Source organism: Diadema antillarum, unplaced genomic scaffold, assembly GCF_040938485.1.
Source record: "Diadema antillarum isolate AM-2024a unplaced genomic scaffold, OU_Dant_1.0 seq00000531_RagTag, whole genome shotgun sequence".
NCBI lineage: Eukaryota > Metazoa > Echinodermata > Echinoidea > Diadematoida > Diadematidae > Diadema > Diadema antillarum.
Genome location: NW_027271482.1, coordinates 1,305,037 through 1,328,144, shown reverse-complemented (window position 1 = coordinate 1,328,144; position 23,108 = coordinate 1,305,037). Strand labels below are relative to the sequence as shown.

The 23,108-nt window shown below is 40.1% G+C and overlaps 1 protein-coding gene and 1 non-coding gene across 2 annotated transcripts in view; one reads left to right on the top strand and one right to left on the bottom strand.

The window, feature by feature from the left end:
• LOC139734519 (broad substrate specificity ATP-binding cassette transporter ABCG2-like) overlaps window positions 1–23,108 on the top strand; it is a 156,521-nt gene that overhangs the window by 90,825 nt on the left and 42,588 nt on the right. Inside the window, exons 6-8 of the mRNA XM_071645294.1 lie at window positions 565–716; window positions 1,131–1,226; window positions 3,089–3,276. Coding sequence (XP_071501395.1) covers window positions 565–716; window positions 1,131–1,226; window positions 3,089–3,276 — 436 coding nt within the window. The remainder of the gene's footprint in view (window positions 1–564; window positions 717–1,130; window positions 1,227–3,088; window positions 3,277–23,108) is intronic.
• Trnat-ggu (transfer RNA threonine (anticodon GGU)) lies at window positions 22,248–22,320 on the bottom strand. Its single transcript has one exon. It is a non-coding gene; the product is annotated as a tRNA-Thr (tRNA).

The following is a 23,108-nucleotide window of genomic DNA, read 5'->3' as shown; positions in this document are numbered from 1 at the left end:
TCTCTTACTGCGTTATCAGTATGAAAACATTCAAGATACTTGATTCTGCTTATCCTTACGTGTAGTAACCCTGATTAGCTTCCACATAAAGGGAAATGTAATACAAAGTAAAAACAACCATTATCCAATTTTGCAGAAGGAATCCTTGTTTGAACAGCCAAGACGAAAATGACCCATCATTTTCATTACATCTCAGGGCCATTCCCCCTTACCCCTACCCAACTCCACACACGTACACACTTCTGGCTCTTTCAAAAAAGGAACAATTTCGTGAAACACACACACACACACACACACACACACACACACACAAATGACCCGATGGTTCCACCCAGACGTTCTTCGCACCGAAGAAGGGGGGAGCATTGACCATTGTCCGAATCAGTCAAGAGCAAAAAGGTGAAAAAACCCTAACCCCTACCCTAAGCGGGTCACCCTACCTTAACCACATTATACGGACATACACAAACACATACACAGACACACACACACACACACACACACACACACGTACATACGCACTACAAAACGTTCCGCGACCCTTTCATCTGTATCCGTTATTAGATTGTCTCTCGGTGGGCGTACCATGATCTTCTCCATACATCAGCCGAGATATTCTATCTTCAGGCTCTTCGACAAGATGCATCTGCTGGGTCGAGGCCAGACTATATACCATGGCCCAGCGCAGGAGGCGCTCCAGTACTTCTCCTCCATAGGTATGTCGCTATACTGTCAACATAAAATCTAATAGTAGGTGCATTTAGATCATTAAAATCATAGCATGTAAATACATTCATTTTATGCCACGACTTTAAGTTTCGTTACTGCCGTGGACGTGAGCAAAAAGAGAGAAAAAATACGATTCCAAAGGTACTGTATGTAATGCTTTATCGATGCTTATAGCTTCTAGACCCCCAAATCTTTGGTACCAGAGTCTAGTTGCAGCCATTTGAAAGTCGGCTCTCAGCTCCTTGGTATATAATGAGTATATCAGGAACCTGCATGGGTATATCGCAAAGCATGGTTGGTCTTTAAATGTAACAATTCCCTCAACGAGAAGTCGACTGCTCTTTTCGAGAACTTTAGTGCTTTATCCCAGTAACTTCGTCATTCTTAATCGGTTTCGCCAGGATTTGACTGTGAAAAACATAACAATCCGCCGGACTTCTTCCTTGACGTCATCACTGGTGATCATTCGTCTACGAGATTCTCGAAGAATGAAACAAGTACGTATTGAAAATGACAACACAATGCGATTGGGTTCCGTTCTTACATCCTACACACCGAGATTCGAATACGCGTACTCGTGACCTGATCTGTCCAGTGTCTCAAAGTTCTCTTCTGTTGACTTATTCACAAATCTACGGAAGAGAGATAAGAAGCAGATTTATGAGAAGTCTTTGTGTGTATGTGCGTGTGTAACAATTTTTCGAAATGGATGTTGTTTTTTCGGTCACCCCATTTTAAGATAATATTCTAGATGAATGGTTACAGATTACGTATGTTATTTGATTGCTTAAGCTAAATTTTGTTGAAAAGGGTGAAATTATATCCTCCATATCAAACCATTAAAGATGATTAAAGTATTTGTGAAACTGGTAGCTTATAACAGTCGACACACAGTCAATATGTAAAATATTATGATTGGGTCACTCATGTCATTAATTTGTTATAGGCGTACATTTGAACATTGCTGGCGGTTGATGCCGAGGTAATGTTGTTAGACAGAAGCTATGCCCACTATGCAGTTCACACTGGATTGTAATTATGTGACCGTGCATCACAAAACGAACAAAAAGTCGCACACACTGATTTTGCGTGAGGACTAAAAATAGGTGAAATGGGTCAACCTATAGCCGATCTTCACTTTTTCATATTTTCTGAAAGAGCAAATCTTCTCCTACATTATGCTAAAATTTGGGATCATAAAACGGGCAGAAAAGTGTGTTTTTTAGCAGTTTATCTCGAACATTTTTGGTAGAATTAGGTGTGTCTTTAGAGTCCCCTTTTCATTTCTGAAAAACCTTGTACACACTCTTCACTTTCAACTCTAATAACTTTTGAAAAGATGATGCTACTGCTTTGAAAGTTGGCATTGGTTATGGACAGAATGTGTTGATAAGGCATGCTCAATTTCAGTTTAATCTGATAATCCCTTCATTGTTGATACTCCAGTGGTTTACTTCCTGTTTTTTGTCCCATTCATCGCACAGCCAGCACAGCTTGGTAAAGATTTAGCGCTTGAATAGACACTGTACTTCAGAGCCTCTTTTCTCAGTTCACACTTTTCCTGAGAGTGTGCTTTCTTTCCAATGTTTAGATAGGTTAGGAGAGTCCATTTGATTTGAGTTATACATCATTTTAGAGCTTAAGGTCTGCTCTTTTAGAAAATGAAGAGGTTATTTGCAAATGGGCCTAGATCCACTTTTAGTACTTGAGAGAAAATTTTGTTTGTTTGTGAAAATTTGTACACAAGTGTATGGAAAATCTTAATCTAATTTTGCAATAATTTCTATTAAAATAATTGTCTGGAGTTGAAATTTTCACTGTAACTAACACTAATGGAACTCTGTGCAGTGATGCTAATAACTCTATTTTCATCAAAAACGGATCTAGTCCCTTATGCAAATAAGCTCTTCATATGCTCCTAACTAAAATTTCATGTCTGGCGACTTTCTGTTTGTTTTGTGATGCAGGGTAACATAATGTTCCATTATCAAGCACTATTATATTATGCATACCGGAAAATCCTTTTTATGTTTATTCATAGGTCCTGTTGATCAGTGAATTTAAAAGGTGCCTGCGTATGTATAATATATATATATATATATATATATATATATATATATATATATTTAGATATATGTATATATATATATATATATATATATATACTAAAACAAATAAGGCAACATTACAGATACATGATATGAATGAAAACGAGAGCGAATTAAAAAAAAAAAAAATGTGATTCCATCGGGATTCGAGCCCGAGACCTCCGGATTACTAGAAAATTGAAGTATGACGCGGTTGATCAATGTGTAAATATGACAGAGATGAAGGAAAAACAAGGTTCCTTTTTCCACAGACGGTGATGTAGGGGCGGGAGCAGCAGAAAAGGGGGGAGACTTAGATGAGCTTGTGCAGAGCTTTCGGAAGTCTGCCCACCACCAGCAGATGACCGAAGCCACGCATCAGATCTACTCCAAGTTCACCGGGGAGAAGAACGAGGCTGCAATCGCGTCCATAGACTATCCGACCCCTTTCCGTACACAGGTGAGATGTACTAAAAAGCCCGGTAGCGATGGAACGCTAGGGAGTAGGAATATTGGCCCAGCTCGGATATACTAGTATTCGAGAATCCTAGTAACGAACTGTGAACAGCTCTATCACTCGTGTTCATGTAAGTGCACACCAAGCCGAAAAAACTCGACTGGAGACGACCGATGAGCGTATACATTTCGATATAACTCATATTATTCGCTGACGGGTGCTATTCATGTTTGTTGATTTTTATTTACCCCAGCGGGCAGCGAATGAATCGGGCCACCCGTAAATCCCCACGCTGCCGGGTTTTAAAAACAGCTACTTAGATGTCATTGATCATGAAGGTCCGACTGAAATTTTCAGTATTTCAAATTCATGTCATATTGCCCACTTTTTTCACAAAGAAATATTATTTGGTTATCAACATTCAGGTATAAATAAATTTCACATCTATTATGATACATGAAACAGATAATACAATTTGACAGGCAGCTACAAACAGTTTCAATACTATTTATAAGATTCCAGTTAATATTGGATACAAAACCTTTAGTCTTTCCAGACATGTAGTAATCTTTCTTCGCGTGCTTTCGAAATTGAAAAGATTGGCAAAACTCTAATTATTTCTTTTTTTATTTCTAATACAAAATATAAGGTACTTTGCATACAAAGAAAACACTTTGTAACACTTTCGGTTTTCTGTGGAACCAAATATAAAATCACTTCAGTAATTTGAGTTTGATTGTGTAACATAATTTCCTGTATTTGAGAAAGAAATAGTTGCGTAGCATCGCATTCCAAAACAAATGTGGAGAGATTCCCATTGCAAAAAGTAGTTTGTTAACACCAATATTTCCGTGAAGAATTTTGTCTTTGGTACAGGGTACCTGTATAATGAACATTGTATATTTTTGATCCAGTCCGAATTTTGATTAAATGTTTCTCCCCATTTCCTTTCAGATTTTGGTGGTTGAAATATTTTGTCCCACAATTTCGGTGTATATATCGACATATTTTGGTTCTTTTAAATAAATTAGATATTGTATCTCCTGGTTGCGTCTTTATTCCGTTGTCATCCACTGACTGCACACGTTTACTGACCTTGCGAAGGCTAATTTAAAGAGCTCCAAAGATATGTGGGCATTAGTGTATGAATGCCAGAATGAGCGTAGCGATTTTCTTCCTCCAAAGCGCCTTCCCGAGTCCCTTTGTGACGGTCAGCTGCTTAAAAAATTGAGAATTAAGCAAGTGCATTTGTATTTGTTTTCTTGTAACCTCTGTTTATGTCACTCTGTCTCCGTTGTCTCCTCTCAGGGAACTTTCGCAAGTATGACGCGGCAAATACGTGAGCGTGCCGTGTGCAAAATTCGGTTCTACGCATGCCCAAATCCTCAAAACCTCCCGTCCTGGGGAAATCGAGAACGGCTTTCGGCCAAAATAGCGTCCGGTCTCGTTGTTTGGCACGAGTGAGCAGCCAGGCAATCAGCGATCTTGTGCGTGACGGTCATACGCCACGCGACGGTTTACGTTTTACACATTACCCAAAATCGTATGGCGGGCCATCGCGTTAAAAAGTTGGGCAATCGATACGTATTTCCAAACGATACGTATCCAAAATGCCAGAGATACGTATCCCAATTTGACCAATCAGATGCCTCACAGAACAGATACGTATCCCTTTATCATCTGATACGTATCGAGAATAATGAGATACGTATCTCTCTATGCATGTAATACGTATCTCATATTCTCCATACGTAAACACTTTCCTTTGTGATACGTATCTTTCTGTCCTCGATACGTACGTATCTCACGGTTTGGCAGTGCAACTGACCAATCAAAACCCGCGTTTCACAGTACTGATTCTGGCAGCCAGTATCCTCCGATAATCGTGCTGTTTGCTCCTAAAATGACCGCCGTTGGGCTCCATGGTGCACCACGCCCGTCTATGTGTACTGCGTGCGCTTCTTTACTCTTGTCATCACTGATATTGATGGAAATACACTCTGTTTGTTGAATATCAAAATGCTGAAGGGCTTTGCCTCGTATCAGTACAATTCAGTATGCAAAACACACGCCCTCTACGGTCATAAAGGGTAAGAATAGAGTTGCTGGAATTCTTTAGGGTGTGATAATGTATATTAATAATAACATTTTTCCTACTCCACATTTCACAGATGGGCATGTGTGTGTGTATATGTGTGTGCTTGCGCGCGTGTGGGTGTATTATTACAGACGGAGGAACTGGGAAACTCAAAATATTTTACACTCCTGTGAGCTTGTGTGGTTTTCCTTTAATCTTAAGTTTTATATGAACTTAAACAATTTAAATTATGTCTATCTATAGCGCAAACCTGTTGGGGGAGCAAGGTTGTTATAAATAGATAAATGAATAGATAGGTAGATAGATGAATAGATAAATAAATACGCATCTATATTAACGTTTTAACGTAGAGAGCGCCCTGCGTGGTTGCCTCTTTTCTGTGCTCTGAGTTGTTTATGATTTTTGTGTTGTTCTGTGATATTATTTTTGTGTCACTGTGCCAACTATATTGTATGTGCTTTGTGAATCTCCTGGACCATTTTTGTGTTAAGTAATTCGAAGATTTGGCTGAAAATCGGCAAACTGGATTTGGGGTTTGATATCGTTTGTACGGGAGCCACACCACAGCCTTCATACTCAGGTATGTGTTTATGCGCTCATGCGAGCCTAGAGCTGTTAAGCGCGTAGAAGTCATACGCGTTTGTGTTCATGCGCTCAACTGTTGTACTTGAACGAATGATGTGTGATGTGTGATGTGTGATGTGCTGGAGGACGGACGTGCCGGAGCGGAGCTCCATCTTATGCTCTGATTTCAGCGCCTTTTCGCCTCACCAGAGAAACTTTTTCATATGCCTGGATTGCACTCATCACGCTGATTCCGCAGATGTCTGGTATGTGTTGCGTAACTTGAGTGTTTGCGAGTTTTTCCGGGTTTTTTCTTCGTTTCTGGTCGTTTTTGTCGAAGAAGTATAATAAACTTAGCGTCCAACTTTCAGCGTGTTTCTACAGAGAATCCGATAGACCTAGCATTTGCAAGCGCGTAATCAAACAGTGCGCTAACGCGGAACCGGGTTGTTTCTACAGAAAGCGCATAATCGGATTGAATCAGATTCTCCACCTGAATGCAGGTGTGACCGGATGTCTGGAAAGTTGGCTGGTGCATTGTGGGCCTGGGTCAAGGTCAAGCATCTACTGATGATGCGGATGCGATCACCGATTGAACGAAACTGAGCACAGGGCCTGCCTAGCTAGCCTAGCCCTGGGCCGGCCGGCCCGGCCTAGTGTGTACAAGTTACGACCGGCTGCTGGACGAATTTGTTTTCATCTAACTTAACGTTAGGGCTCCTACTCTAACGTTAGCTCCAACGTTTATATGGATTAGAAACTAGTTTTGTTTTCTACCAATTCTTTGGTTCGTCGATTTTTCACGGATCTTAAGGTTGGATTTTTATAACTGGATTATCACATGTGACGAGACAACAGCAGTTCACACAGAGACATAGCTTCTGTCGCGTCTGACTGAGTTCTGTAAGTTCTATCATCAATTCTAACTAGTTTCTAGAGTAGAAGTAACAAATAGAACCTCCTACTCAACTGTTGGGCTAGGCCCAACGTTAGGCATATTTCTAACTTGCGTTCGTCTAACATTTAACGCTAACAAGTTAAGATTAAAAAAATGATTAGATTAGGGCCTAGCAGTTACACGTTTAGGCGTAAAGAGTCGTTGGGCCTACTGCGACTGGATACTATCTTACTAGCTAACATTGTTACTACTACAAGTTAGCTCTAACGTTAATGTTAGACTATTCATGTTAGTGATTTCCACATTTCTACTTGTCATTAGGCCTAACGTTAGATTCTAACGTTACTATGAATATAGGCCTAACAGTTACTTTTACTAACGTTCTAAGGGGCCCTGAAATCCAATTTTATTTGAAAACATCACTTTTGGGAATATAAGGGTGGTTCTAAGAAATATTCCATATTATAGGCTCTATTTTGATTATATTGATTAGAAATGTATTAAAGTCAATCTAGAACTAGTTTGGAAGGTGTTTTTTTTTTTTAGTTTTGTTCAATATTTCAGTAGACGTCTAGAAACATAGATCTACTGTCTTTACCAATGACTGACAGATGAGGAATAATATTGATTAGAAATGTCTTAAAGTAGATCTAACGTTAGAACTTGTAACCCGTGTTAGTTTGGAAGGTGGTTTCTTTCTTTTTTTTTTGTGGGCGTTCCCAAGTAGAGTCTAACGTTAATCTGGACAATAAAAAGAAAAAGTCGTTAAAAATAAATAGAATGTTTCTAACGTTAATCGTGTTAGATATCCGTTTCACCACAAAAGTAGTATTGAGAACTTGACGGTATTTTAAATCAACACAAATCAACATGCATTTGAATTTCAGGGCCCCTTTAAATTTATAGGCCCTAGACCTAGAGAACCACTCTAACTTAACAAGTTAAAACGTTCAGTATACACGTTAGTCTAACTGTCAGAGTCCTTAAACACAAACGGCCTAACGTTACAACTAAAAGGATCGACTGTGTGTCATTGGATTTATAAGTAACGTTAGAACAAAGGCCTATTAAACGTGAGGGCTAACGTTGACTGTTTGTGTTAACTGTGTTAGACCTCTTTCTTCGGGCAGGTAGGATTTAATTCGGGTAGAAACTCGGGTTTATGGAACATTAAAGAACTGTTAGTTATATTCCAAGTCAACGTTAGATTTTAGAACAGAAGCAGCTGTTGTTAGGATGCCTAACAAAACGGGTAACTTAACGGTTAACGTTAGATAGCGTTAATTCTAACGTACGGTAAAGTTTGTTTAATAGGCACCTTGCCTCTAAAATCTAACGTTAACTAGGTCTAGACATATTCTAACGTTTGTATACACCCCAAGTGGACTCACTCTTTCCACTTTTGGATTGACAAAATGTGCTTCAATTATGTTTCGATACTCAGTAAATGAATGTTTGAATTTCCTTTCATTTTCGGACTAACGAAACGTCGTATTTTTATAGGCCCTACCAAGATCCATATTTCTATTTGATTCTTTGTCGGATTAACAAACTAGGTTCTAGACCCTATAGTAACGAACCTTTAGAATAAACGACAAAAAGTTCGTAAAACAAACCCTAACACTAGTTTGCTAATGCTAGACTTTAGAGTTTGTCTTTTCCGAACTAAAAAGTATTAGGCCTAGAGAATATCTAGTTTTAATAGACCCCTACTAGATTCTATGTGCATCTCACACGTATTGTTAGCGTTAGTTAGTATTGTCAATTAACGTTAGAATGTAACAAGTTAGTCGTACTCGTAGGTTCTAGTTGCTCGAATCTAACGTTAAAAAGTATTAGGCCTAACTATATGAGAACGGTTACTCTAGATCTAGTGTTCTTTTAGTTGCCTTGGTTTTAAAATTAGGCCTACAGCGCAACTGTGTAAAAATAACACCCCTGCCCCTGTTCGTGTGTCTTTTCTTTATGCTAAAATTCAGAGTATTTTCTTTACAAGTTTGTCAAATCTGAGGCAAATTGTGACTAGTAACGTTAGAACCTGATACTCGGACGTTTTGGAGACACCCAACTACTGTAAAAGTGGATTATTCAACGTTAGATAAAATAGCTGCAACATGCATGAACATAAAAGTCATGGCCACATTACCGTACACATGTCTGTCAAACTGGTGATTGTCTTCCGGGTCAGTATCGGATTATTGAACCTGGCGTGTTTCTACAGCGCTGACACTGGAAACTGCCCCGGAAAGAACTACCTCATTAGACGGTTAAAGGTGCATGGTCCCCGTGTTTTAGTCAAATGCGTACGCGGGCGCACGGCGCAAGTTTCCTATAGAGACCTACGCTATCGACTTCTTTTGGCGCTTACGCTTTGGCCCACTTTCCCGAGTCCGAAGAAGTCCGATTCACTGTAGTCAGTGGTCCGATCACAGTTCGGCTCATGATTCGGCTGAGGGGGATGACAGCGTTAGCAAACTTCTTTTGTGATGTCATAATAACAAGCACATATGCACGCACCCTGGCATTACTACAGACTGCGCGATGCGCAGAGAAGACAACAAAGGCAACGTTACTTAGCAACACCTACGCACTTTACTCTTGATGACAGCTCTACTTCGGTAATCTTCGGCAGTATCATCAACAGCGCCATCTACACTACCGGGACTATGCCCCTTTAAGTTAAGCGGAATCGGTATCGGAATCTGCATCGGAAAGAAACCGTTACTGGTGTGTTTCTACAGCCCCCTCTATCGGATACAATCCGATAGACCCGGAATTTGGGGTTCTGTAGAAACACGCTGAATAACAAATATTAACAAAAAATACGCTAGGTAGACGCGCAAATAGTCCTACGCAAGGATTTCCGCCTACTATGACGTCACTATAGATATCAACATTAGTATTAGTATCGCGTACCAGTCAACAATCCTCAGTGTGACGTCACCAAACATGCAACAAGTGCGCATCTTCAGCCAACAAACCTCGTTGTGACGTCATCCCCTACAGTCATCGCAGCTAACTTTCAGCAACGCACACAAAGCACCCGTAAGCAGCCAGATTTGACGCAATTCATTATTGTGACGTCACAAGAGCTAAAGGACACGTCCAATTTTTTCTCCTTTAGAACTTTCAGCTATAAATAGCCTTCGAGTCGATACACACGAATATCGAGTAGCACTGAATAGTGTTTGCGGGTCCGTTTTGTCAACCTCCTTGTGGTGGGCCCGGGGCAACTGATCGATCAGGTGACTGATTTATCAGGCGAATGACAACAATCTGAGACAGCAGCAGCAACAGTAAAGCTCTAAATAAGATGAATCCTTCATGTCCACAGCCTGAAGCTGACACAAAGTTATCAGGGCAAGCATCTTTTGATGTCATACAGGAAGGCGTCTCCGTGCTGCAACTAAACGTAGAAGGCCTAACCAAAGCCAAGATCAATGTTATTGAACAGTTACTTCAGACACATAAAGCAACAGTACTTCTTCTACAGGAAACTCATGCTAAGGACAGCTCTTATCTCAATATCCCTGGTTTCACTCTGGCCGCACATACAGTAAGCGAAATTCATGGGATTGCAACTTTTGTCAAGAGTACTCACAGTTGGAAAGCATTGGTTTCATGTCCATCAGACTCACCAGTGGAGTGGACGGCAACGTTAGTTGAAGAGGTTACCATTGTAAATATCTACAAGCCACCTTCATTTCGACTCCAGCCAAATATCCTAACTATCTTCAGTGCTCCTTGCATCTATGCTGGAGATTTCAACAGTCACAGTACTTCATTGGGCTACTCATCCACTAATCCAGATGGTTTTGCACTAGAAGATTGGTCCTCAACAGCTGGTGTCCAATTACTGTTTGACCCAAAACAGCCAGACAGCTTCCACTCTTGCAGATGGAATACAACGTCAAATCTTGACTTAGCCTTTGTCAACTTTCAAGGCCCATCACCTCACCGGATTATCTTAGACCCCTTTCCCAAGTCACAACACAAGCCATCACTGCTCATACCAGTAAACCCAGTCCGACCAGTCACAACGAAGCCTGTTAAGCGTTGGAATTTCCGCAAGGCCGGCTGGAAAAAAAATTCTCGAACTTGGTAGATGAAGCCGTATGCAATCTCCCTCCACCAACTCCCCGTGGCATCGACCAAGCCTACTCAGACTTCTGCAATATACTTATCAAGGCAGCAACGAATTCCATCCCGCGCGGTTTTCGCCGACACTACATCCCCACCTGGGACGAAGAATGTGATGCTATCTACAACCAGTTCTTGCGATCTGAACCTGGAGACTTGGCTTCCACCAAAGCCTCAGAACTGACTGATTGTCTAGACAGGAAGCGTCGTAAACGTTGGGAAGAAACCGTGCAAGGGATAGACTTCACTCACTCTAGCAGAGTTGCTTGGAAGACTCTCAAACGCCTCACTGGAAACAGTACCAAACCTAGAACATGACCTGTGTCAGCCAACTCCATCGCCAAACAACTTGTTAGCAATGGGCGATTCAAGGACTGTGACAAGGCCCACACTCGATCTGTGAAACAGGAGACTACCAACCTATGGCAGGTCCCGGGAGTGGATGGATGGTTGTCGGCCCCCTTCTCTCAGGAGGAGTTAGCTAATGCTTTAGCCCTACTTAGGAGTGGAAAGGCCCAAGGTCCGGACAACATCCCACCGGAATTCCTTATTCATTGCGGGGTCAAATGTCAGAAGTGGTTAACAGATTTCTATTCTTGCTGTTTCACCAACCAAGTCATCCCTAAGATATGGAGAAAAGCCACTGTAATTGCTCTCCCAAAACCAAACAAACCAGTTGATGACCCCAAGAGCTGCAGACCAATCTCCCTTCTCTGTGTCCCTTACAAGCTTCTGGAACGTCTCCTTCTGGCGAGGATAGAACCTGTGGTTGACCCACAATTACCAGATAAACAAACGGGCTTCCGCCATGGTCGGAGTACAGTCCACCAAATTGTCAAGCTGACCAATGACATCGAAGACAGCTTTGAGAAGAATCACAAAGCTGGCGCCATCTTTGTCGACCTCACTGCAGCCTACGACACTGTGTGGCATCAGGGTCTGACTCTGAAATTATTAAAGACAATCCCTGATCGCCACATGGTGAGGTTCCTCTGCAACATTCTAGCCAACAGGAGGTTCGTTCTGAAGACTAGTGATGGACAGTCCAGCAGACCACGCCAACTGCGGAATGGAGTTCCTCAAGGCTCTGTACTATCCCCCTTGCTCTTCAACATATACATCAGTGACATCCCCTTCACAACCTCACGACAGTATGGCTATGCAGATGACCTTGCCCTTCTTCACTCTGACAGAGCCTGGTCAAATGTAGAGAATACCCTCACTGCAGATATGTCGCAAATCGCGAAGTACTTCAGGATCTGGAGACTCAAGATTAGCATGTCCAAGACAACGGTAACAGCCTTCCACCTGAACACCAAGGACGCTAATCGGCAACTCAGTGTCATTCTTGATAGAACACCTCTTCCATACAAAGCTACACCAACCTACCTTGGAGTGAAGTTGGAAAGGCAGCTGACCTACAAGGAACAACTCAAGGCCATAAGTGCAAAAGTGTCTTCAAGGAACAACCTCCTTCACCGACTTGCAGGCTCAAAATGGGGTGCCAGTGCAACCACTCTCCGCACTAGTGCGCTAGCACTGGTATACAGTGCCGCGGAATACGCCTCCCCTGCGTGGTGTAGGAGCTCTCACACCAAGAAACTTGACTCAGTTCTGAATGACACCATGAGATTAATAACAGGATGTCTCCGGCCTACACCAACAGAATTCCTACCTGTTCTCTCAGGCATCGCTCCTGCCCCCATGCGCCGAGAACATCACACACATAGGCTGGTAACCAAGGCCTCCAGCAACCCGGACGACCTCCTCCACGACGTAGTTGAGGGCTCTGTAACTCTGGGTCAGCGGCATCAGCGACTGAAGTCTCGCCGCCCTTTCTCCCGCCATGCAGCAACGCTGAGAGGATCAGACTTCAACATCTGCCAGACATGGAGAACAAGCTGGGAAGACACCCAACGACCTGCCCAACTCGTTGTCACGCCCAATACATCTGTCCCCCCAGGAGCAAACCTCCCAAGGAGTGAGTGGGTATCTCTAAATCGGATTCGAACGGGAGTTGGGCGTTTCAATGCAGCCATGCATCGTTGGGGGCTACGCCCGTCAGCAGCTTGCCAGTGTGGTGCACCAGAACAGACTGCTCAACACATCTTGAGTGAGTGCCCTGATCTCCGCCCTCCTGACAACATGGACCTGACACACCCTACTCCACAGACTGTAACCTGGCTACAATTGAGGGACATTATTTAGCTGCTGCTGCCTCATAAGCAAGAAGAAGAAGACTTGGACGAATGAGGTATATGTTTGTTGTGAGTCTAATGCTGACTCTTTTGCCATGTATGTATTGTTGTACAGCCACATGCACTTTTAGTAGGTCTATACTACCAACTGTGAAGAATGATAAGAACATGTCTAGTACCGGTATCAGAGTAAAAGGCTTCTCAAAAGCATGCATTTTGTATCATAAGAATGCAAGCTCTACTTTTCAAATGTCACTGCTTACCAGTGGAGATGTTGAAATCAACCCAGGTCCGTCATTTAGTGTGTCAGCTACCAAAGATCATGCTGTTGATAACAATACAAGACGTGCATATAGTATTTCGGACCTTTTACAGCTGAACCCTTACAATGTTTACTCCACTAAACCTTCTTGCCTTAGGATTAATGAAGTGACATGGCAACGAATAACAGCACTACAGATTAACAGAGTAAAAAAGACGCACAGAGGTAAAAGAGTAGTAAGACAAAATAGGGATCAAACTGTGAAGTTGTTACACGAAAGAAAATTTGTGAATTCTGATATTTCATGTATGAATTTGAAATTTGCTATGTTAAATGCCAGATCGCTGAAGAACAAAACCGCTGAATTTGTAGATTATATTCTTGATCATGAATTAGACATTCTTGCTATTTGTGAAACATGGCTTACGCCTAATGATGCTGCTCCGATTGGTCAATTGACACCACATGGCTTCACATTTAAGCACATTCCCAGAGTTGGCAAACGAGGAGGAGGAATAGCTGTGTTGTTTAAAAGTCAATTAGATGTCAGAATTGTAGATTCCCCAAATGTTACAACATTTGAAATGATTCAGGTGACTCTGAATTATATGCAGAAATCGTTGCATTTCATCAATGTATATCGTCCACCCAGTTCAGTACAGTTTCAGATTTTCTTGGATGAGTTTTCTAATGTTCTCGATAGACAGCTTCTCTGACTTGTTGATTGCAGGTGATTTCAATATACCTATGGACTCATCAACTTCGAATTCGTAGTTGTTCTCTGAATTATTGTCAGCCTTTAATATGATTCAACATATTAATGAGCCAACTCATAATCGAGGCCATGTATTAGATCTGCTTATAACTCATAAAGGTAACACTGTACAACTTTCTAATACCGGTGTTGTGGAAGGTATATCAGATCATTCAGCAATAATGTGTGAATTGCACCTTCCTAAACGTTGTATCAAAAAAAAAACATTTGTTGTTACACGGAATTTGAAATCTGTAAACCCACAAGAGTTTGTTGCTGATACTCACGTTAAGTCTCCTTTATCAGCTGAATCTCAAGTTAATAATGTTGATGATGAAGTGAATTTGTATAACACCTTACTCACCGCCACCCTTGATAAGTTGGCACCTGAGAAACGAATCAAGGTCACAATACACCCCAATATGGAACGGTTTACCCCAGAAATAGCTCAAGCAAAACTGCTTCGTAGACAGTTAGAAAGGAAGTCAAGGTCCACAAAACTGGAGATTCACAAGCAGATGTATCATGCACAAAGGCGATGTGTAAATGCCTTGATTAAAGATGCTAAGTTACAATATCATTCAAAAAAGGTTACGGATTGTGGGAAAGATACAAAGAAGTTGTACAAAGTTGCTAATGCTTTACTTTACCGAAAACAGCGATCTCCTTTACCAGAACACCTCACTCATGGTGATCAAGTTGAGTTAGCCAATTGTTTTAATCAATATTTCATTAATAAAATTGTGGCAATCCAACGGAGTTTCCCAACTCGTTGTGAACAGCCAAGTGACATTGTATGTGAAGTCAAGTCAGAATTGAGTGAGTTTAGGTCTGTCACTGTTAATGAGATAGAAAAGCTTATTAAGAACTCACCTAACAAATCATGTGAACTTGATCCAATCCCAACAGATTTGGTTAAGAAGTGTCGCAGAGTTTTAGCACCCGTTATCACAAGAATCATAAATGCTAGCCTGAGATTAGGTGTCGTTCCACAGGTGTGTAAAAAAGCAGTTATTCATCCAACTTTGAAAAAAGCAAGCTTACATCAGGAGTGTCTAAAAAATTACCGCCCAATTTCAAATTTACCTTATTTAAGTAAATTGCTTGAAAAGGTTGTTTTCTCACAACTGACGATGTATCTGCAAGATAATGAATTGCTTGATTCATTTCAAGCCTGGTCATAGTGTAGAAACACTGTTAGTCAACTTATCAGATATTGTGTTCAGAGAATGAGATAGTGGTAACATCACTGCTCTTATCATGCTTGATATGAGCTCAGCTTTTGGCACAGTCGATCATGCTATTCTGATTCAACGATTGAGATATTTGGGCATCAAAGGAACTGTTCTTGATTGGTTTATATCCTACTTACGTGATCGATCTCATTATGTCAGACTTGGTGATTCTACCTCTTTTAAAACTATGACAAAGTTTGGTGTACCTCAAGGTTCTGTTGGAGGCCCGCTGCTTTTTTCTCTGTATATGCAACCAATTAGTGAAGTATTTCGCAAGCATTGTATTAGTTATCATTGTTATGCGGATGATATACAACTTTATTTGTCTTTTAAACACACTGTGTCTTCATTGTCATCCGCCATTGCAAAACTCGAAGCATGTTTGCAAGACCTGAAAATCTGGCTTACATCCAATGGCCTTAAACTAAATGGTGACAAATCTGAGTTTCTGTTATTGGGATCAAAGCATATGTTAAGCAAAGTTAATTATCAGTCATGTCATGTCAACATCGGTAACACTTGCATTACTCCGTCGAAAACAGCCCGTAATTTAGGTGTCATATTTGATCAGGAAATGTCATTTCGAAGTCATGTAACTCATATTCAGCGGAATGTTCGATATCAGTTGCGTAATTTAAGTTTCATAAGGAAATATTTGTCTAAATCTGCAGCTGAGACACTTATTCATGCTTTGATTTCTTCTCGGTTGGATTTTTCGAATTCATTGTTGTGTAATCTTTCAAAAAAAGATGTCACAAAACTTCAACGGTTGCAAAATTCTGCTGCCCGATTGTTAACTTTTACTAATAAGTTTGATTCCATGTCACCAGTTCTCCGTTCCTTACATTGGTTACCTGTAGAAAAAAGGATTATTTTCAAGATTCTGTTATTAGTACATCATTCAATTCATTCTTTTTTCCCAATATACATAAGTAGTTCTGTTCAAAAATACAATCCGACACGAAGGCTACGTTCATCATCAGATGCATTCTTACTCCAAACACCCAGAGTAAAACATGGGTATGGTGATCGTGCTTTTTCCGTCATGGGACCAAAATTGTGGAATAAGTTACCTCTTCAGTTAAGGGAACTGTCATCTACAGAGTCATTCAAATCCAAACTTAAAACTTATCTGTTCCTTTCATACTGAGGACTGTAATTGCTGTATGTCATTAATATTGGATCAATATTGTATTTTTAATAGGTATATGTTGTATTCTTTATTTGGTGTATATTTGTTTTTGTTTACCATTTTCTTCTTTGTTGAAAGGTTTGAATATGTATATGCATGTAAATATATGATATCTTTTCATTTTTGAAGCGCCATGGGCACTGAAAAGTGGACCTGTGCGCTATACAAGTAGCCACTATTATTATTATCATTATTATTATTATGGAAATATCAATGGCTACGCTGGATATATCTCAGGTATGCATAATCTTGTACGGATTACGAAATCGTTACTGCACACTGTAGTAATTCTATCCTCATTCAGGCAGTTTTTGTTGTTTTTTTACGTGATTGAGCAAGCGAGTATTCAGACAGTTTCATGCAACAAGAGAAAAATGAATTTGAATGTGCTTTGTCAAAGATTTTGTCGGTTGCATTTGTCCGAGCTCTTTATCGTTTTTGGCAAGTATACGAGACTGTCCACATGTTTCGACACATCACTGAACAAGACATGAATGATTTGGGGTTCCAATAAGTCTAAAATGACTCATTAAGTCATAAATGTTGATTATGCAATTAGACAAAATCAGTCACCTGGTTCTGTTTCAATGAAGATTGGAAAAAGAAGATGCTGAAAAATGGTTTTCTGTTTCCATTACAAACAAAAAGGTGTCTTTGTTACTTCACTTTGATACAAAATATTGAGAAAAACTATTCACCTCTGACATTACAGCGTGTGTAGTGCTCTGGGATCCATCCACTTGACAGAAGTCTTGGTGTCTTCTAAGATTAACAATGCGAATGAATACAATTTCTTTAATCATTCCCTATGTCAGGGATCTGTACACGAAGTGACGACAAATATGTGCTTGTGTGTATAATAAATAATGCGAATTATTCGACCCAAACTTCATTCAATCTACTAACAAATGCTAACTATATTAACCGATAACATAATACGACATCATACAGCGGTTTGAAAACTTTACTCAAAGGACTAATCGGCTAGGATAGCGCAGTGATATACAAAGTTATAGCATACAAGAGATAGATATGTAAAAGATATACTATTTCCACCATCTAAAAACTTGAAATATATTGTACATGCGTCAATGGGCGTAGAGGCTTTCCTGCCTGAACTTAATCTAGCTAGCTACGTCCTTCGCTGACATTACAGAAACAAAAAGCAGCTTGTCTACATCTCCATCAACATAGGGGTGCACAGCACATCGCACACTTTAGCCCAAGTCTTTTGAATGGTGAGAGAGGAAGTTTGCCGAGTAATAGAGATAAAGAGCCCATTCCCTTGAATACATCTCTGCTCTTAGTCCCCTGTATAGGTAGTCAACCTTTGTTATCAAAGCCAAATAACCTACCAGCACCTTGTATCATTCCATGGGGGTCAAGTTCATTCCCCTTTGTTTTATCCTCCAGAGTGCCCACTGATATCACCTAGTGTACATCGGGCTATGTGAACACTTTTGTCTTTTATCTCCATATATGACAGAGATATATTCTATGCTGTACTCTCTGCATCAAGCACGCTTCTCAAAGTCACATAGAATAAAGATGACGTTGCAAACATCTACAGTCCTTCATTAAGCTTGCTGAAAGTGGTGTTCCCCACCAATACCACTCTATATTAATAACACTAAAGCATAGATATGAAAACAAAACTACATATTCTTAGTTGCTAATGCACTTCGGGAGACTGAAATGTCATCTTCATTAACCACTGCTTTGTCAATGTAACTTCATACAGTAATTATTTGGCAGAACCAAACACTCTCAAGTTATCATATGTAATATAATGAGCGTCACACATCATGTTAATCAATATGAAATAGTATAGACACATCATACATAATCATGTCCTCACCTTAGTACTAGGAATGAGGGACTGGACTAGCTAGCCACAGGAGCAGGTTGATTAAAATGACGTTGCATGGTTAGACACATTCTCGAGAATGGTGAAAAGGAAATGCCCCTTCTGAATAACTTCAGGACACCCTTTACCCCTCATAGGGATATTCTACATGGGGGGGGGGGAATGATCCCCATGATTATGCAAATTACCTCCTGACCTAATACACCACAGTGTATGTACCTCTACTATGCAACTAGATTACTGTGATAGATTTTGCATATATATATATATATATATATATGGATAGGAAATAAATAAAACTCACATTCAAATATCACATGCAATGAGAGGGTGCGAACATACGGGGAAGGGGGGGGGGTGAGTGCTGATATTACTGTGACCCTCACGTATATAAGGTGTATGTTCTTGAATAGAGCGTTCTGGAACCCTTCAATACACATTGTTACCCTAGTGATAGTGATAATGCCCGCCAAGTTTGGTGACAAATTTAACCATGCTTTCAGGAAGAAGAGGAAACTATAAAAATCAGGCTCCATTTTGGCTACCCCACCCCATCCCCACCCTCCCTACACACACACACACACACACACACACACACACACATAAACAGGCCCTACCTCGGAACTGCCATTAATGAAAATTTCAGTCACAATGTTGTCACAGTACTTTTATTTCAATATTCCGCATCATATTGATGTATAAATACACATAACAGAACAACAAAGAAGATACAAGATACAATATAGTGGATCATGACAAGCGAACAAGTCAGCATGTGATGCCAGAACTAAATAAGACTATTCTCATCAATAAGATGTGAAATAGGAAAGAAGCAAAACGCTGAAACTAGAGGCAAAACAAGTGCTTAGGGCCTACTAAAATTGATTTGCCGTGCGTTAAGAGATCATTATGAAAATAAAACAGGTTAAAGGGTTCTAGTCAGGCAACTTATAATCATGGGTAGCATTGAGTTTAATTTTTGTTGGACCCCAAAATTGGACCATGACTTCCACCCCCGATCCATCCCGCACCTGCAATAAACAAACGTACAGTTACAAGTCTTCTTACTAGTTAGCTTACTTAAACCATTAACTTAGCTTATCCATTCCAGTCAGAAGATTTGCAGAGATTTCTTGAATTTCGGGGCTTTGCACCCCATCCCATCCAGGGGCAATTTACAATCACATCTGGCAATTTCAGTGAAAAGTTGACCATTAATTTCAAGAAGAGTTAAAATGTAAAATTTAGGCCCTCAAACTTTAACCCCTTCCTATATAAATTGCAACCGGTTTTGTTATTCATCAATTGATATAATTAAATGATACACTGTGCTTTACTTTGTATTATTGTTTTTCTTTGCATGAATTTTCTCATGTACGTTACTTGACTTTAACCAGTTTTCCATTGTTTTGTACATAATGAAAAGAAATGTTCGAATACGTACACTTGTAAAACACAGAGGCCTGTTTGGATTATTTCCCGCATGTTATACATGTGCACCGTATTCAATCTGATACATGTACATCATAATGCACTGGTTCAATTACCTGGACGACTAAAACATTGGACATTGAAGTTGCAAACATTGCCGATTCACGAGGTATTGCCGATTCACAAGGTGTTGAAAATTTTCGTGGAACATTCACACTGTGTACAGAATTCCATGCAATACTACCTCAGATCAATGTTAATCTTCTATGCAATAGTTAACAGCTCACATTTTTTTTTTTGCAATATGATTTTTTTTTCCAAAATTGTTTCTTCTTTCTTTGTGGATAAGACTCTCGACTCCCGATCGGAGGACCCGAGTTCGAATTCCCGCCCAGTGCTTACGTCCCTTGGACAGGAATGTTTTTTTACCCACCATGTCCCCTCTCGACCCTGGTGTATAAATTGGTACCTGGCAACGTTAGGGTAATAATAATGGCAGGGCCCCTCTGGTAGAGCAGTGGCAAACACTGACGAGGCTACCCTGGGTAAGTAAGGACATTATCATTATTATTATTATTATCATTATTATTATTATTATTATTATTATTATTATTATTTATTTCTATAGATTTTGCCGGAATGATTTTTTCATTTTCCTTTTTTTTTAAACAAAATGACAGCTTGAAAAATTTTTTTTATGCATTGGATTTGACCAGTAGGCAGCCATTTTTTGTAGTCACCAACAACCTCGATCAAACTCTTAATGGTACACAAAGCATGTAAGTCATGCACACCATATATCTCACCAATCTGTTGTGGGGTCTATACCTTAAACTATGACACAGATAAAACAACAGAATTGTCACATCACCACTTCATTATAAAGCGTCAAGATTTATTTCACATCTGTATAACATTCAGTTCACTTCTTGAAAGATGCATCACACTGTCTCACAACAGAATAGTGTATGGTTCTATTAAGTACCGATCATCATTAACTTGCTCAAGCAAAAGAAGAATGGAAGCAAGAAAACTTGCCGTCGTTGGTTTGAATACACACAATAGGGTTAACGGATACTGCATATTACTAGTATACATCTAATTTGTCTGTGCAGTTTCAATTATCTTTCTCTCCAGAAAGAGGCACGAAACTATACCCCTTCACTTTGAACCTACATGTACAAAGTGGAGAAACAAACATCTTACTTCAACATTCATAAATTGTCACTCTAATCTTTCACTTCATCCAAAATAGCAATAAAGTTGCAATTCTGAACATACATTATACAGAAAGAGTATCACTATTGCCTGTTGGTGGTAGAGCAAAAAACAAACAAAAAAAGACAAAAAAAAAACGAACTCCCAGGCAACCATACAAATAACCAAGGAAAATGGACATTTAGCTTTAAATGTATACAATACAGACACAGTAATTCAATGCTGTTCTGTATAAGTTGAAACTTAAACAATCTTAATTTCAAGAGTAAATGTGACGATGGGAAACTTTGCTGACATAGATGTGTATCAGTAGCCCTACAGATCACCATGCTCCGCGATCTCCTTTAAAGCTGTCAGAGGCCCTGAGGTGCGAAGCTTGGCTTGGGTGTGATACGTCACGAGATGTACTGACCCCACGAGGCATATAACCCAGGTGTTATTTACAGCCCACAAGTCACACAACCCACGAGTCATACAGCCCACAATTAAAGGAGATCTCCCGATGATTTTCAGATTTTTACATTTTTTTTGAACAACTATAAATTAGTTATACAGAGGACAGGGTTCCAAAATTCATGATAGTTGGGATGAAGAATAAGAATGTTTTTGAAATTTATAACAAATTGCAATGAACAAGGATGATGACATGGCAGAGTCACCATAAGAATGCATGAGTTCGGGCTCAAGGATGCAGCACAAAAGAAGAAGGCATGCATAGATTATACGCAAGTGAACTCGCAAGCAAGCGGTATTCTAATGGAATTACACTACTACATTTCTGAAATATGTGAGCCTCCTATATCATCATCATTGTTCAGTGTAATATGTTTAAGTTTTTTCAAAGTATTGTTTCTCTGCTAAAGGACTACAATAAATTTCACAAATCTGTACATAGAGCTGTTGATTTATGTACTATACATGATATGAAATTATGAAAATCGTCTGGAATCCCATGAGTTTACAGCCCACAAGTCATACAGCCCACGATTGATATACAGCCCACGAGTCATACAACCCATATGCAACCGATTGACAAACTGGCAAACATCGACGTAAATAAGCACTGAACTGATCAGTGTTTTAGTAGTAGCTATGATAAAACAAATCATGGGCGTACATACTCGAGTAGGATTCGAACCTACGACCTCCTGATCACCGGACAGGCGTCATCTCCACTAGACCACCGAGCTTTCGCCCGACAGCAAGTGTTGGTTCTAATCCCCATAGCATGCAGCGGGTACTGCGTAATTATAAAAATTCATGAAATTCTTCCGTCGAGATGTTTTCATTGCAACTGATTGACAAATTGTCCTACATCGACGTAAATAAGCACTGAATTGATCAATGTTTTAGTAGTAGCCATGATAAAAAATCATGGGCGTACATACAGGGTACTCGAGTAGGATTGGAACCTATGATCTCCTGCTATAAGGATTAGAACCAACACTTGTTGTCGGGCGAAAGCTCGGTGGTCTTGTGGAGATGACGCCTGTCCGGTGATCAGGAGGTCGTAGGTTCGAATCCTGCTCGAGTACTCGCCCATGATTTTTTATCATGGTTACTACGAAAACACTGATCAATTCAGTGCTTATTTACGTCGATGTAGGGCAATTTGTCAATCAGCTGCAATGAAAACATCTCGACGGAAGAATTTCATTAATTTCAACAACCCATATGCAGTTTGACAATAGGTAAGTCAAGGAGGCTGTAAACATTCAAACAGCTGTCAGTTTTCTTTTGACGTACAAAAGAATTCCACAGGTGCATTTGTGACTTTGATGATCGGGGTTCGATGCCGCCGTCTTTTCGAGCACAGAGATGATCCACTTGGAACGCTAACTTAATGTCGGCTATATTTTGTTTGTTTTTGTATTATATGAAATTAAACTTCAGCTAATGATAAGGCATATGACAAAGAAAGTAACTCCTGTCCAGGATTATGTCAAAAATGTAAATCTGATCCGTACGTTGTGAAAAT